Here is a 14,246-nt window from a genome sequence, read left to right as displayed (position 1 = left end):
CTCAATCCAAGCAATCCTTGATAGTAAACAATCATGATCTACAACTTAACCATTCAAACACATTAGTGAACTAAAATCACTTGTGTATTCGAATCATCAAAAGAAGATGGGAATGCCAAGGTGGGAACCATTGGCCTTACAGCGGTCGTCTGGGGAGAGCAACCTGGACATATTTATTTTCGTCCAGATTTGTATCCGCGACCGTCCGGCCCTATGGCAGTCGACCGGCCCGCTATTGAAAGCCAAGTCTGGATTTCCATACTTGCTTCTGCGGTCGCCCGGCAAACCTCGATCGACTGGCCTTGGTGAAAATTTCATTTTAACTTTAAAACTTCAGGGGCTTTTGGCCCAAGGTCTTTGGGCTTTTCCCTATGCTTTCAAAAATATTTTCAAATACATTTTCAAGATCATTTCAAATACAATTTCAAGTTCATTTCAAATATAATTTCAAGTTAATTCCAAATACTTTTTAAGGCCTTTGAAACTCATTTACTTGTGCCTCTAAAAGGGATGTCTAAGTGGGATTAAACGTACATTCTAACACAAGACAGTTACAAACCAATCTTCAACTTTGAAGCTCTTCATGTCTTGCTCACTTCCATGGATCTTCTCTTGATTCTTTGGCTCTTCAAGATGTCTCCTTGATTTCTCCAAGCCTTCGAACTCCTTCTGCTTCCAATGAGATGTCTTCAATTGGTTCATGCCACGATCCATGCTTTCTTGACTTTGGTGTTTCATTCCTTGATTTTCAATCATGCACTTTAAAACATCAAACACATTAGATATCATCAAAACAAGAAGGTAATGCCAACGTGGGAACCATTGGGCTTACATTCTCCCCATTTTTTATGATGACAACACACAAGGTGATTACCACATCTAAGCACAATAAACCTAAAACTTCTCCCCCTTTGTCATCAACAAAAAAGGATGGGGTGAGAGTTTAAGCATAAGGGTATAAGATATACAAATAAAACTCTCCCTATTTAAAATAAAATTCAAAACATGGAGGGTTTAGACACATAAATGGGGTTTTGAAAGATAACACAATTTCAAGCTTCCCCAAAATCAAATCTCTCCCTATTTGAAATACAAATAGAATATTTGTGGGGGTCATCAAAACATATTGCCAAGGTAAAGATGTAACAATTTAAACAAAAACCTTTGGCACAAACTACCAAAATCATAAAGATATTCAAGACAAAGCACAAGCCCCTATTCTATTGCAAAACCCAAACCAACTTGGTTCCAATAGGTTTAGATTTACCTAAAATGTTCTTTTCAATCCATACCATTTTATTTTTAAGTAATAGTCTAAATATACATTCATTTTTAAAATGTCCAATTCTACCACAAAAATGACATTTTGTACAACATGCAGAAGGACATGTAAAATCACAAGAAGATTTATGATTTTCAAATGATTTCTTCTCTTCTTGCATATCTTGGTTTTCAAAAACCAATTTTTCATTTCTTTCTCAAATGAATTACATCTTTGAATCAAAACATTATTAGCACTAATCAAGTTTTCATTTATTTGATTCAAAGCTTCATTTTTAGCGAGAAATTTTCAATTTCCATTTTTAAAGAGGCAATTTCTTTTTGCATGTTGGAAATTGAAATGTTGAAATTCTTTTCAATATCAAAACATTTTACATGCACATTAGGATTTACAACACAATCATGTATATGAGATGCAATAGAATCTACCAATGCAAAATGACAATTACGAGATTTATAGATACTTTCAAGTGTAACCTAAATTTCATGAGCATTTTTACATTTTAAAATTTTCTCAAATACATGAGGAGACAACGAGCAACAAATGGCAATTAAAGCTTTAGCATTCAAATCAAGTCATTTGAAGTCAATTTTCCCTTTTTTCTTTTTTGAAAGAGATGAGTCATTTTCAAGCAAATCCAAAATCTCGTAATCAAATGATTCTAAAAAGAAACTCATACGAATTTTTCATTTATCAAAATTATTTTCATCAAAAATAGTGGATCTAAAATTGATTGGCTAAGAAGAAAATCCATGGGTTTTTGCCACAAAAAAATCTTCCCTCTTTTAAATTTTTGAAAATTCAAAAATCCCTAAATAAGAGCCTTGAGCTCTGATACCAATTTAAATCCCAGGGGTGATGGCAAACCAAGAGGGGGTGAATTAGGTATTTAAAAATTCTTGCCAAAAACAAATGCGGAAGCGAAATCAAATGGCAAATAAACAATCAAGCCCACAAAGTGAAAATCCAATGCATAAAACAAATTAAAGAGCAAGAGTAAAGAGAGAGTGCACCGAGATTTTTAAGTGGTTCAATCCCAACCTCGGACCTACTCCACTCCACCAACAAAACTGATGATGGCTTCACTACGGATTTTTTTAATGGCGAGGAATAAACCCAACTGCAACTTGGTTCGGCTACGCCTCGCAAGACTCGCCAAGAACCGGAGAAAGCTCCGCGTCTCCAACACTCGCTCTTGGGATGGCTACGCATGCCTTTGCACTCGCCAAATATACAAATGAATGTAAAAAGAAAGTGAAAATACAAAACCCTCTTCAAGGGTGGATGAAGCTCTCAAACTTATACAAATAAAACTTGCTCACAAGATATACAAATTGAAGCTCTAGATCTAATCCCTTTAGATATATCCCAAATGAGGCACAAGGGTGTTTAATCACTCTTCACAAGATTAAAACATGTTTGGAAATGTAAGAGTTGTCTCTTAAGAGGTCTTAAATGTTGTATATATAACTCATTTGAAAATATGACCATTTGAGGGCAAAAGGGTAAAAACCTGGGTTGAAAAAGTCAAGCCCCACAGGCTCCAACGGCTATATTGGCAGGCGGTCGCAGCCGACCGAGCCATGGCGGTCGCCCGCCCTTATCGGGTTCATCTGTAAGCCCAATGGTTTCCACCTTGGCATCCCAATCTTATTTTGATGATTCCAATACACAAGTGATTTATGATCACTAATGTGTTTGATTGTCTAAGTTGTAGATCACATTGGTGCTAAGACAACATTGCTTGGATTAAGGCCAAAGAAGATCTCATTGGACCACATTATGAAGGCCAAAAACATCAGAGATCCAAGACGAATGAAGACTTGAAGAATCGCATTGAAGATCGAAGTCAATTTAGATTGTATAAGATCCAATCTTAATTTAGATTTTAAGAGGCATCATTAAGTTAATCTCACATACCCTAAATGTATAAGAGATTGTCTTTGTGGAGTTCCAACACCTTGGAACCCTCATAGCAATCCCAACTTAGTGTAGAGTTGGAAGCCCAAGAAACAAGAAATGAAAATCTGCTTGACATAGGCTTCTCGGAACTCCGAGAGAATTCTCGGAGCTCCGAGAAATGGTCCAGTAGCATTTTTCCATTTTCTGTTTGTATTCCCGGAACTCCGAGATTTTTTCTCGGAACTCCGAGACCACTATAACGGGAAGAAAAATAGCCGTTTGGTTTTTTGCCAGAATTACCACTATGCCCCTCAAACGGTCATATTTGGTTTTTCTATATATATGGGCATTCTAAACTTCCCAACAATCAATCCTAACACTCTTAAACTCTACTTGAACATCCTAAGAGTGATCAATACTTGTTTATGCCTCTCATCATCCAATATTAGGATTTGGATCATTAGGCTCAATTTGTACATCTTCTACAAAGTTGTAAACCCTTGTGAGGGATTTTTGTTTCTTTCTTTCTTATTCAAGAAACGTGTATTGGGCTAGTGTTCGGAGAAGAGTAGCCCACTCTCCGTGGTGAAGATTCCCACCAAGGTTAAAGGCGGTCGGAATTGTAAACGGCATTGATCTTTGCCAAAGTTAAGAATATCACATAGTGAAGCCATCAACGTGTTTGGTTGGTGGGGTAGAGTAGGCCTCGCATTTTGAGAACCGAACCACTTTAAATCTCGGGTGCACTCTCTCTTAAACTCTTGCTCTTTATTTGCATTGCACCTTTAGATTTAGCTTGTGTGCTTGAATTTCATTGTTGATCTCTTAATTTCCAAAATTAGGTTTGAGTTTTTAAAAGGTTAAAACTTGCTCAGCAACCTAATAATTTTCACTCCTCATTGTTGTCATTTCGGGACCACCCTTGGAATTTCACTTGGTATCAGAGCCTTGGCTCTTAAAAGATTTTCTTATCTTAAAATCTTTGGTAAATTTTTTCTTAAATTTCAACAAGGGAAAGATCATAAGATCTTTGGCAACTTTTCTAATTGTGAAATGGCAAATACAAATGGAATCGAACTTCCGGAGGGCCATTCCACAACTAGACCTCCCTTCTTTAATGGGTCCAACTATGGACATTGAAAGACAAGGATGCGCATCTATCTTCTTTCGATAGATGTGGAACTTTGGCACATTGTTGAAAATGGATACATGTTGCCTTCCAAACCATTTGAAGAATGGAATGTCGTAGAGAAAAGGCATGCAAATTTAAATTACAAAGCCATAAACTCTTTGTTTTGCGCCCTATCTACGGAGGAGTTTAATAGAATAGCTCTTTTTTATTCCGCCAAGGTTATTTGGGATACACTTGCCGTTATCCACGAGGGAACATCTCAAGTTAAGGATTCCAAAATAAACTTGCTAAAGAGCAAATATGAAATGTTTAGAATGGGTCAAAATGAAAGCATTTCCGAAATGTATATCCAATTTTCTAAAATTTCTAATGAACTAGCTAATCTTGGTAAATCTTATCCTACTGATGAGCTTGTGAGTAAGTTGCTTAGGTCACTTCCTCCACATTGGGATCAAAGGTCACCGCGATATAAGAATCAAAGGATCTCAAGGCGCTAACCGTGGAAGAGCTTGTAGGATCTCTCATCACCCATGAGATGCTCCTCACTAGCCGACAAGAGGAGAAGAAGCCAAAAGAGAAGGAAAAAGAAAGCCGATCTCTAGCTCTAAAGGTCTCCAAGGTAAAAGCGGACTCATCATCCTCAAGTGAGGCGGATAGTGATGAAGAAGAAGCTTTAAGAAAATTTAAAAGCTTATGGAGAAAGAAACATAAAAAGGATAAAAAGAAGAAGAAAGAAGAAAGCGATGTTGAGGGAGTTATAAGATGCTAAAATTGCAAGAAGACGGGGCACAAAAGACCGGAGTGTCCGCTTCTCAAGTCATCTTCCTCAAAATACAAGGGAAAGAAGGATTGGACGAAGCATAAGGCTCTTGTCGCCGGTTTGCGTTAAGCACGTCGGGCAAAAGCTCAAGTGAAGGGGAAGAAAATAAAAAAGATGATCTTTGCTTCATGGCATTCACCCATGAAGATGAGGTACACTCTAACCCATCTTGTAATTCATCAAGTAGCGATAGTGAAAAAATATCTTATGATGAATTGTGTAACACCTTGCATTCTCAAATTTCAAAAAACAAAGTTCTTAAAAAATCTATTTCAAAATTAGAAAATGAACTTGATGTTTTTGAAAAATGAATCATCTTCTTCCATATCTAAATCTCAATCACAAATTGAAAATTTTAAACTTGAGATTAAAACCCTTAAGGGTTGTTTGGATGAGAAAACTTGCCAATTAGCACAATTTCAAGATGTGGCAAGCTCTTCCAAATCTTATGAAGATGAATTTAATGATTTTTTAAATCAAATAACCCATCTTCATAATGAAAATGAAAGGTTAAGATTATATCTCCATGGATTCTTAAATGGTGACAAAATAATTGACATAATCTTAAAGAAAGCTAGTCATAGACCTAATCATGCATTTTATGATAGGACTAGCTTATCTAACCCTCATGTTAGATGCCATTATTGTGGAATAAATGGTCATTACCAATTCCAATGTGCATCTAAGATTACGGATTGTGGGGGAAGCAAGAAATCTTGGGTTCCCAAAGCCCCCATATAATCCTCTTCATATGTGCTTAGATTAGGGGCTTATGCTTAATATTGAATATCTTTTTATGGTTAAATAGACCCTCTTGTATTGAATTTATTTTTCAAATAGGGGGAGTTCTATGTTTGTCTTTTTCCTTGAAAAAGGGGGAGCTTTAAATTGAATATTTCATCCCTTTGTTTCTCTTTTACCCCAATCTTTTTTATTGATGCCAAAGGGGGAGAGAATTCTAGTGTAAAGAAAATATGTATGCTTTTATTGGAAAATCTCTCGTGCTTGTCATCATCAAAAAGGGGGAGATTGTAAGCCCAATGGTTTCCACCTTGGCATTCCCATCTTATTTTGATGATTCCAATACACAAGTGATTTATGATCACTAATGTGTTTGATTGTCTAAGTTGTAGATCACATTGGTGCTAAGACAACATTGCTTAGATTAAGGCCAAAGAATATCTCATTGGACCACATTATGAAGGCCAAAGACATCGGAGATCCAAGACGAATGAAGACTTGAAGAATCGCATTGAAGATCGAAGTCAATTTAGATTGTATAAGATCCAATCTTAATTTAGATTTTAAGAGGCATAATTAAGTTAATCTCACACACCCTAAATGTATAAGAGATTGTCTTTGTGGAGTTCCAACACCTTGGAACCCTCATAGCAATCCCAACTTAGTGTAGAGTTGGAAGCCCAAGAAACAAGAAATGAAAATCTGCTTGACATAGGCTTCTCCGAGCTCGGAACTCCGAGACATTCCTCGGAGCTCCGAGAAATGGTCCAGTAGCATTTTTCTATTTTCTGTTTGTATTCCGGGAACTCCGAGATTTTTTCTCGGAACTCCGAGACCACTATAACGGGAAGAAAAATCGTTGTTTGGTTTTTTGCCAGAATTACCACTATGCCCCTCAAACGGTCATATTTAGTTTTTCTATATATATGGGCATTCTAAACTTCCCAAAAATCAATCCTAACACTCTTAAACTCTACTTGAACATCCTAAGAGTGATCAATACTTTTATGCCTCTCATGATCCAATATTAGGATTTTGATCATTAGGCTCAATTTGTGAATCTTCTACAAAGTTGTAAACCCTTGTGAGGGATTTTTATTTCTTTCTTTCTTATTCAAGAAACGTGTATTGGGAGAGTGTTCGGAGAAGTGTAGCCCACTCTCCGTAGTGAAGATTGCCACCAAGGTTAAAGGCGGTCGGAATTGTAAACGGCATTGATCTTTGCCAAAGTTAAGAAGATCACATAGTGAAGCCATCAACGTGTTTGGTTGGTGGAGTGGAGTAAGCCTCGTGTTTTGAGAACCGAACCACTTTAAATCTCGGGTGTACTCTCTCTTAAACTCTTGCTCTTTATTTGCATTGCACCTTTAGATTTAGCTTGTGTGCTTGAATTTCATTGTTAATCTCTTAATTTCCAAAATTAGGTTTGAGTTTTCAAAAGGTTAAAACTTGCTAAGCAACCTAATAATTTTCACTCCTCATTGTTGCCATTTCGGGACCACCCTTGGAATTTCATCATCTTTTTAATTTCAAATTTCAAACCGCAGCGAATGACCGGGCCATGGCAGTCGTCCGGGGAGAGCAACCTGGACATATTTATTTTCGTCCAGATTTCTATCCGCGGTTGTCCGGCCCTATGGCGGTCGACCGGCCCTACCTTACTGGATTGTTTCTGGGTTTCCATAAACACATACGCGGTCGACCGAAACACCCTGGTCGGCGGGCCCGCTATTGAATGCCAAGTCTGGATTTCCAGACTTGCTTCCGCGGTCACCCGGCAAACCCCGGTCGACCGGCCCTAGTGAAAATTTCATTTTAACTTGAAAACTTCAGGGGCTTTTGGGCCAGGGTCTTTGGGCTTTTCCCTATGCTTTCAAAAATATTTTCAAATACATTTTCATTATCATTTTAAATACATTTTCAAGTTAATTTCAAATACTTTTTAAGGCCTTTGCAACTCAATTACTTATGCATCTAAAAGGGATGTCTAAGTGGGATTAGACTTACATTCTAACACAAGATAATTACAAACAAATCTTCAACTTTGAAGCTCTTCATGCCTTGGTCACTTCCATGGATCTTCTCTTGATTCTTTGGTTCTTCAAGATGTCTCCTTGATTTCTCCAAGCCTTCGAATTCCTTTGGCTTCCAATGAGATGTCTTCAATTAGTTCATGCCACGATCCATGCTTCCTTGACTTTGGTGTTTGATTCCTTGATTTTCAATCATGCAATTTAAAACATCAAACACATTAGATAAACAGCACAAATCAACTTGTGTTTGGAATCATCAAAACAAGAAGGTAATGCCAAGGTGGGAACCATTGGGCTTACAATGGCATATCAGAATTTAGGAGATTGGCACCGAAATCCTTCAAGGAATCCACTTCGGCGGATGACGTTGAATCGTGGTTGGAAAATGCAGAAAAGGCCTTTATGGCAATGAGATGGAACCAAGATGAGAACAAGGTCGCTTTCGCAACATACATGCTAGAAGGGGGAGCCCTCCATTGGTGGAAGGGGATCAGGCGTAAGTATGTGGACCATCAGGCCCCTTTTACTTAGGCTATGTTCCGTACCGAATTCCTTACCAAGTATTTTCCGAGAAGTGCCTTATACAGAATGCAAAGGGATTTCTCTAAGTTGGTGCAAGGAAATATGATCGTTGATGAATATGAAACAGAATTCGATAGACTTGCTCGGCATGTCCCGACGATGGTACCCGATGAAAATGCTAAGAGGGACAAGTTTGAACATGGGTTGGCCATGTATATTCAAAAGGGCATTGCTATGTCTAATGCCCTAGAGACCTATACCGAGTTAGTGGATCGAGCTAAGAAGCTCGAGGCAGTTGATGCTGAAGTTCGAGAGCTCACCCAAGCAGATCAAAAGAAGAGAGGTAGAGACAGTGATTTTAGAGGAGGACAAACCTCCAAGGGATCAGCCCCATACCAGCCATCAGGGAAGCAGCAGTCATTTTAGGAGTCCCGTGGCAGGTCGAGAGATTTTGTAAATCAAAAAAATCAAGATAACCGTCAGACAAAGTCGGAACCCAGTAAAACCTTAGCAATCAGATGCGAACGATGTGGGAAGAACCACGCTACTGAAACATGTAGGTGGACATTAGGTGCATCCTTTAAGTGTGGCGAGATAGGCCACAGGATTGAGGAGTACCCTATGATGGTGGGTGACTCTCAATCATTTCAGAGAACTCCAGTTCAAACCAAATCGATTCAGTCTCGGACCATCCAGAATCGTACAGCTCTAGCATTTCCTGCAGCACAGTCGAGGAGTGATCGACCCCGCCTTCCTGGTCGCTTACATGCTCTTACTCACCAGGATGCTCAGACTGTCGGTAGCGTGGTTTCAGGTACCCTACCTGATGCCTCTTCGTATGCTTACGTGTTATTTGACTCTGGAGCTACTCATTCGTTTGTTTCTTCATCGTATGCTATGTTGCATTCGTTATCTGTTATGCTTATGAACCATGATTTGTGTATCAGTACACCAGTAGGAAGTGATCTTGTAGCCAATAGTGTTAGCAAGATGTGTCCTATCCGGATTTGGGATAGGGAGTTAGTGGCAGACTTGATACTCTTAGACCTCTATGATTTTGATGTGATTCTGGATATGGATTGGCTATCAGCCCATCATGCCCTTGTGGACTGCAATAAGAAAATAGTGAACTTTGAAATCCTTGGAGAGGAAAGATTCTGTTTCGAAGGGAGTGGAGCTTGCTCTACCCCTGTAATTCTATCTGCCATGCAAGCGTGTCAGTTGCTTAGACAAGGCTATGAAGCCTTTCTAGCATCTGTAGTGGAAGTTGAAAGTAATGATGTAAAAGTTGAAAACATCCCTGTGGTCAATGAATTTGTAGATGTTTTTTCTTAAAGACCTTCCGGGTCCACCCCCAAGACAGAGAGGTGGAATTTACTGTGGATTTGGCACCAAGTACGGCACCTATTTCTAAGGCCCCATACCGGATGGCTCCTGTGAAAATGAGGGAGTTGAAGGAGCAGTTAGAAGAACTTTTAGAGAAAGGTTTTGTGCGACCCAATGTTTCACCATGGGAGCACCAGTATTGTTTGTGAAAAAGAAGGATGGTAGTATGCGTCTTTGCATAGACTACCGGGAATTGAACAAAGTGACGATAAAGAATAAATACCCTCTACCCTAGATAGATGATATGTTCGATCAGTTGCAAGGGGCATGTGTATTCTCAAAGATCGATATTCGATCAGGATACCATCAGTTGCGAATCAAACCTAAATATGTGCCCAAGACGGCTTTCCGTACTCGCTATGGGCACTATGAGTTTTTGGTTATGCCATTCGGCTTAACTAATGCCCCAGCAGCCTTCATGGACTTTATGAACCGAGTGTTTCGACCATTCTTAGACCAGTTTGAAGTAGTCTTCATCGACGACATATTAGTATATTCCAGTAATCGTGAGGATCATGAGAATCATTTAAGAATTGTGTTAGAAACCTTGAGGAAGGAGAAATTTTTTGCAAAGTTTAAGAAGTGCGAGTTTTGGTTGAATTCGATATATTTCCTTGGACATGTGATATCCAAAGAAGGAGTTTCCGTTGACTCAAAGAAGATAGAAGCAGTGGTAGATTGGAATAGACCAAACAGTGTGGCTGAAGTTCAGAGTTTCTTAGGCTTAGCAGGCTACTACTGTAGATTTGTGGAGGATTTTTCACGCATAGCGGCACCTCTAACCCGCTTGACCCGGAAAGGGATCATATTTGTTTGGTTAGAAGAATGTGAGAAGAGTTTCCTCGATTTGAAGCGTCGACTTGTTTCAGCTCCTATCCTAACTCTGCCTGTTAATGGAGTAAGATTTATCATTTACAGTGATGCTTCAAAGAAGGGACTCGGATGTGTATTGATGCAGAACGTGAAGGCCATAGCTTATGCCTTCCCTCAGTTGAGACCATATGAAGAGAATTACCCAACACATGATTTGGAATTAGCAGTTGTGATATTTGCATTAAAAATCTGGAGACATTACTTGTATGGGGAGTCATACGAGATATTCACTGATCATAAAAGTCTGAAATATATTTTCACGCAAAAAGAACTGAATATGAGGCAAAGGCTTTGGTTGGAACTTTTAAAAGACTACGACCTGACTATAAGCTATCACCCTGGTAAAGCCAATGTGGTAGCCGATTCACTCAGTCGGAAGTCATTAGTTAATTTGGCATCTTTGATTACAACACAAAGGAATATTATGGAAGATCTGCGAAGAGCAGAAATTGAGATTTATGTACCAAGTGTTGGAGCTCAGATTGCAGCACTACAGCTTCAGCCTACATTACAAGAAAGAATAAGAATCGCTCAGGAATCTGACGATGAGTTCTGCAAGATCAGATAGAAGTTGGATGAGGGAAAGGAATCAGAGTTTCGTGTTCATCAGGATGGTACTTTGAGATTTGGCAATCGTCTTTGTGTTCCAGATAATACAGAATTAAAAAGAGAAATTATGAAAGAGGCTTACAGTACGAGTTATTCGGTGCACCCTGGAAGCACAAAGATGCATAAAGATTTGAAGGAAAATTTTTGGTGGAATAATATGAAGAGAGAAATAGCCCAATATATATCGTAATGTTTAACTTGCCAAGTGATAAAGGTCGAGCATCAGAGACCCGCAGGAATGTTGCAACCACTTTTTATTCCTGAATGGAAGTGGGAGGAGATTACAATGGATTTTGTGACAGCATTACCCCATACTCCCCCAGGCAAGGATACCGTGTGGGTGATAGTTGATCGATTGACTAAGTCAGCTCACTTCATACCTATTAGAGCAGGCTTAGCTCTTGACGGACTAGCTAAGTTGTGTGTCGATCAAATAGTGAAGTATCATGGAGTGCCCAAGACCATTGTGTCTGACAGGGACACCCGATTCGTATCATGATTCTGGAACAGTGTGCATTTAGCAATGGGAACTTCGCTTAAGTTTAGTACTGCATTTCACCCTCAGACGGATGGACAGTCTGAAAGGACAATTCAGATATTGGAAGATATGCTCCAGGCATGTGTGATGGATTTTAAAGGCTCTTGGGATAATCATCTTCCTTTAGTGGAATTCTCTTATAACAATAGTTATCAAGCGAGCATCAAGATGGCACCTTTCGAGGCTTTATATGGGAGAAAGTGTAGATCGCCCCTATGTTGGGACGATGTGGGTGAGAAAAAAATTTTGAATACCGAGTTAGTTCAGCAAGCTGTGGACATCGTACAGATAGTTCGTGAGCGCCTTCATATAGTGCAAAGTCGTCAGAAAAGTTATGCAAACAATAGACGAAGAGAGTTGAAATTTGAAGTTGGTGACAATGTGCTCTTGAAAGTGTCACCTACGAAAGGGGTGATGCGATTTGGAGTCAGAGGAAAGTTGAGTCCAAGATTTGTAGGACCTTACGAGATACTCGAAAAGAATGGGAAAGTGGCTTACAGACTTGCCTTGCCACCTTCATTGTCTGGAGTTCATAACGTATTTTATGTATCGATGCTGCGGAAGTACATTCCAGATCCTAGTCATGTCATTGATTTAGCACCATTGGAATTGAGAGAAGACCTGTCATTCGAAGAGCAGCCAATTTGTATTGTGGATTGTAAAGACCAAGTTCTCAGGTGTCGGACTATACCATATGTCAAAGTCCAGTGGCAGAATCACTCAGAACGTGAAGCCACCTGGGAATTGGAAGAAAAGATGAGAGATAAATATATGTTCCTATTTTACTCAAGTACATGTTAAGTAAATTTTGAGGACGAAATTTTTGTAAGGATGGTAGAATGTAAATACCCGAAATACCCTCCCTCCAAAATTTGTTCCCCTCTATTACTGAGGAGCGTTTTTGTCCTTAAGAATTTGAATTAGATTAGGGCTTCTTTAGAGAATCCTATAAATACATCTTATGAGATATTAGGAAACCCTCAGCCATCTTTGCAGCCCTAAGAGAAGATCTGTGAGAAAGAAAGAGTATAACAAGTTTTGGAAGAAGAAAGCGAAGAACAAGGTAAGAACTATGTTCTTCTTTGGGTTATGTTTTTTTTTTGAAACCCTAAAACAAGGATTAGGTGATCTTGAAAAGATAAAAGTGAAGGTTTTGATTTTTTTTTTTAAGATATGTTCAAGGATTGACCTTCGATTCCTTAGGGTTCGCTTTGTTCGAGAATCCCTAACGAATCTAGGATCGGATTGTCATGACTTTTGGAAGTTTTGGCTCTCGAGGGTTTAAAGTAGAAGTTTAGATAATTTTTCGTTAATTATGTGTATTGATTCGGAGCGTGAAATTGGGTTTAATGGATTCCTCTCGTCGATACGAGTCCAACGGATCCAACCACGCACAAATCGGAGCTAAAACGAGAAAGTTATGGCCTCTTGAAGTTTTTGGGACGAATTTGGAATTTCCATAAAAAAACGCAGTTTGGGACCTTCGGACTTCCGAAGGGAAGCCAGTGGAATCGGTCCAAGGCCTTCGGACTTTCGAACCCTGAAAATTTGTAAAAACATTGAAAAATCATAACTTCTTCATCTCTTATCTGTTTTCGATGCTTTTGTACTCTATGGACTCGGCAGAAGACGTACTTTATGATAAAGATAAATTCAGAAATGATTGAAGACTCCATGATGGCAAAAAATTTTAAATACTAAAAAGAAGCATAAGATAGGTTACCGTACCTTTTCCAATTGGACACCAAAAGGTGTCTTGTGTTAGTGGAAGGACATAAGTGCCTAATAGGACTGAAACTAGTGATGAAACTCATGAAAAATGTTTATACTATTGACTGTAGGTGATTAAGGTGATTCTAAAAAGGAATATATAGGAGGTACGTAATTTCTTACTACCTTAGTGCTGCGATTTACCTTTTGAATACTATGACATTGTTGATTGTGAACCCCAACTTTCTGAATTGTGAAGCTATTGATAAACTCTAGATCTTTATTTGGATCTTGTATGCTCAACCCCTTTTGTTTTCTCAAAAATATGAACCTTTGGAATATTGATTTATCTTTATTGTGAAACTATTTTGGAATTAAGTTGAAACACTTGCCTTGACCTTTGAACGCCTTCTTTCGAACTGTGTGAACTTTGAACACCTATTGAGAGGCTTAGGTTATGTGAACTCAGAAAAGACCCCCGCCAGTGGGGCATAGGCATTAGCCTATATGTGAACTGTGATCCCGCCAGTGGGGGATAAACGTTGGCCCTGTCGACAGGTATGTGAACCTAGGGACTAGTTCCCACACCGTGGGCGGTCAGTGTAAGCAATAACTCACTTTGTGGACCCGTGGGCAGTCGAGGAGAAAATAACTTGCTTTTTGGACTAAGACGATGATCTCAGGGTTGTATCGTAACC

The 14,246-nt window shown here is 39.0% G+C and overlaps 1 protein-coding gene across 1 annotated transcript; it reads left to right on the top strand.

Moving 5' to 3' along the window:
- The first annotated feature begins 8,498 nt into the window (after positions 1-8,498).
- On the top strand, positions 8,499-9,967 carry LOC143883093 (uncharacterized). Its single transcript, XM_077386456.1, has 3 exons — positions 8,499-8,848; positions 8,993-9,713; positions 9,770-9,967. The coding sequence occupies exons 1-3, from the start codon at positions 8,499-8,501 to the stop codon at positions 9,965-9,967; spliced, it is 1,269 nt and encodes a 422-aa protein (XP_077242571.1).
- The last annotated feature ends 4,279 nt before the right edge of the window (positions 9,968-14,246 follow it).

This window comes from Tasmannia lanceolata, unplaced genomic scaffold (genome assembly GCF_043159265.1).
Source record: "Tasmannia lanceolata isolate RefF3 unplaced genomic scaffold, GAP_Taslan_0.1 ptg000008l, whole genome shotgun sequence".
Classification (NCBI taxonomy): Eukaryota; Viridiplantae; Streptophyta; class Magnoliopsida; order Canellales; family Winteraceae; genus Tasmannia; species Tasmannia lanceolata.
This window is presented reverse-complemented; position numbering and strand designations above follow the sequence as displayed.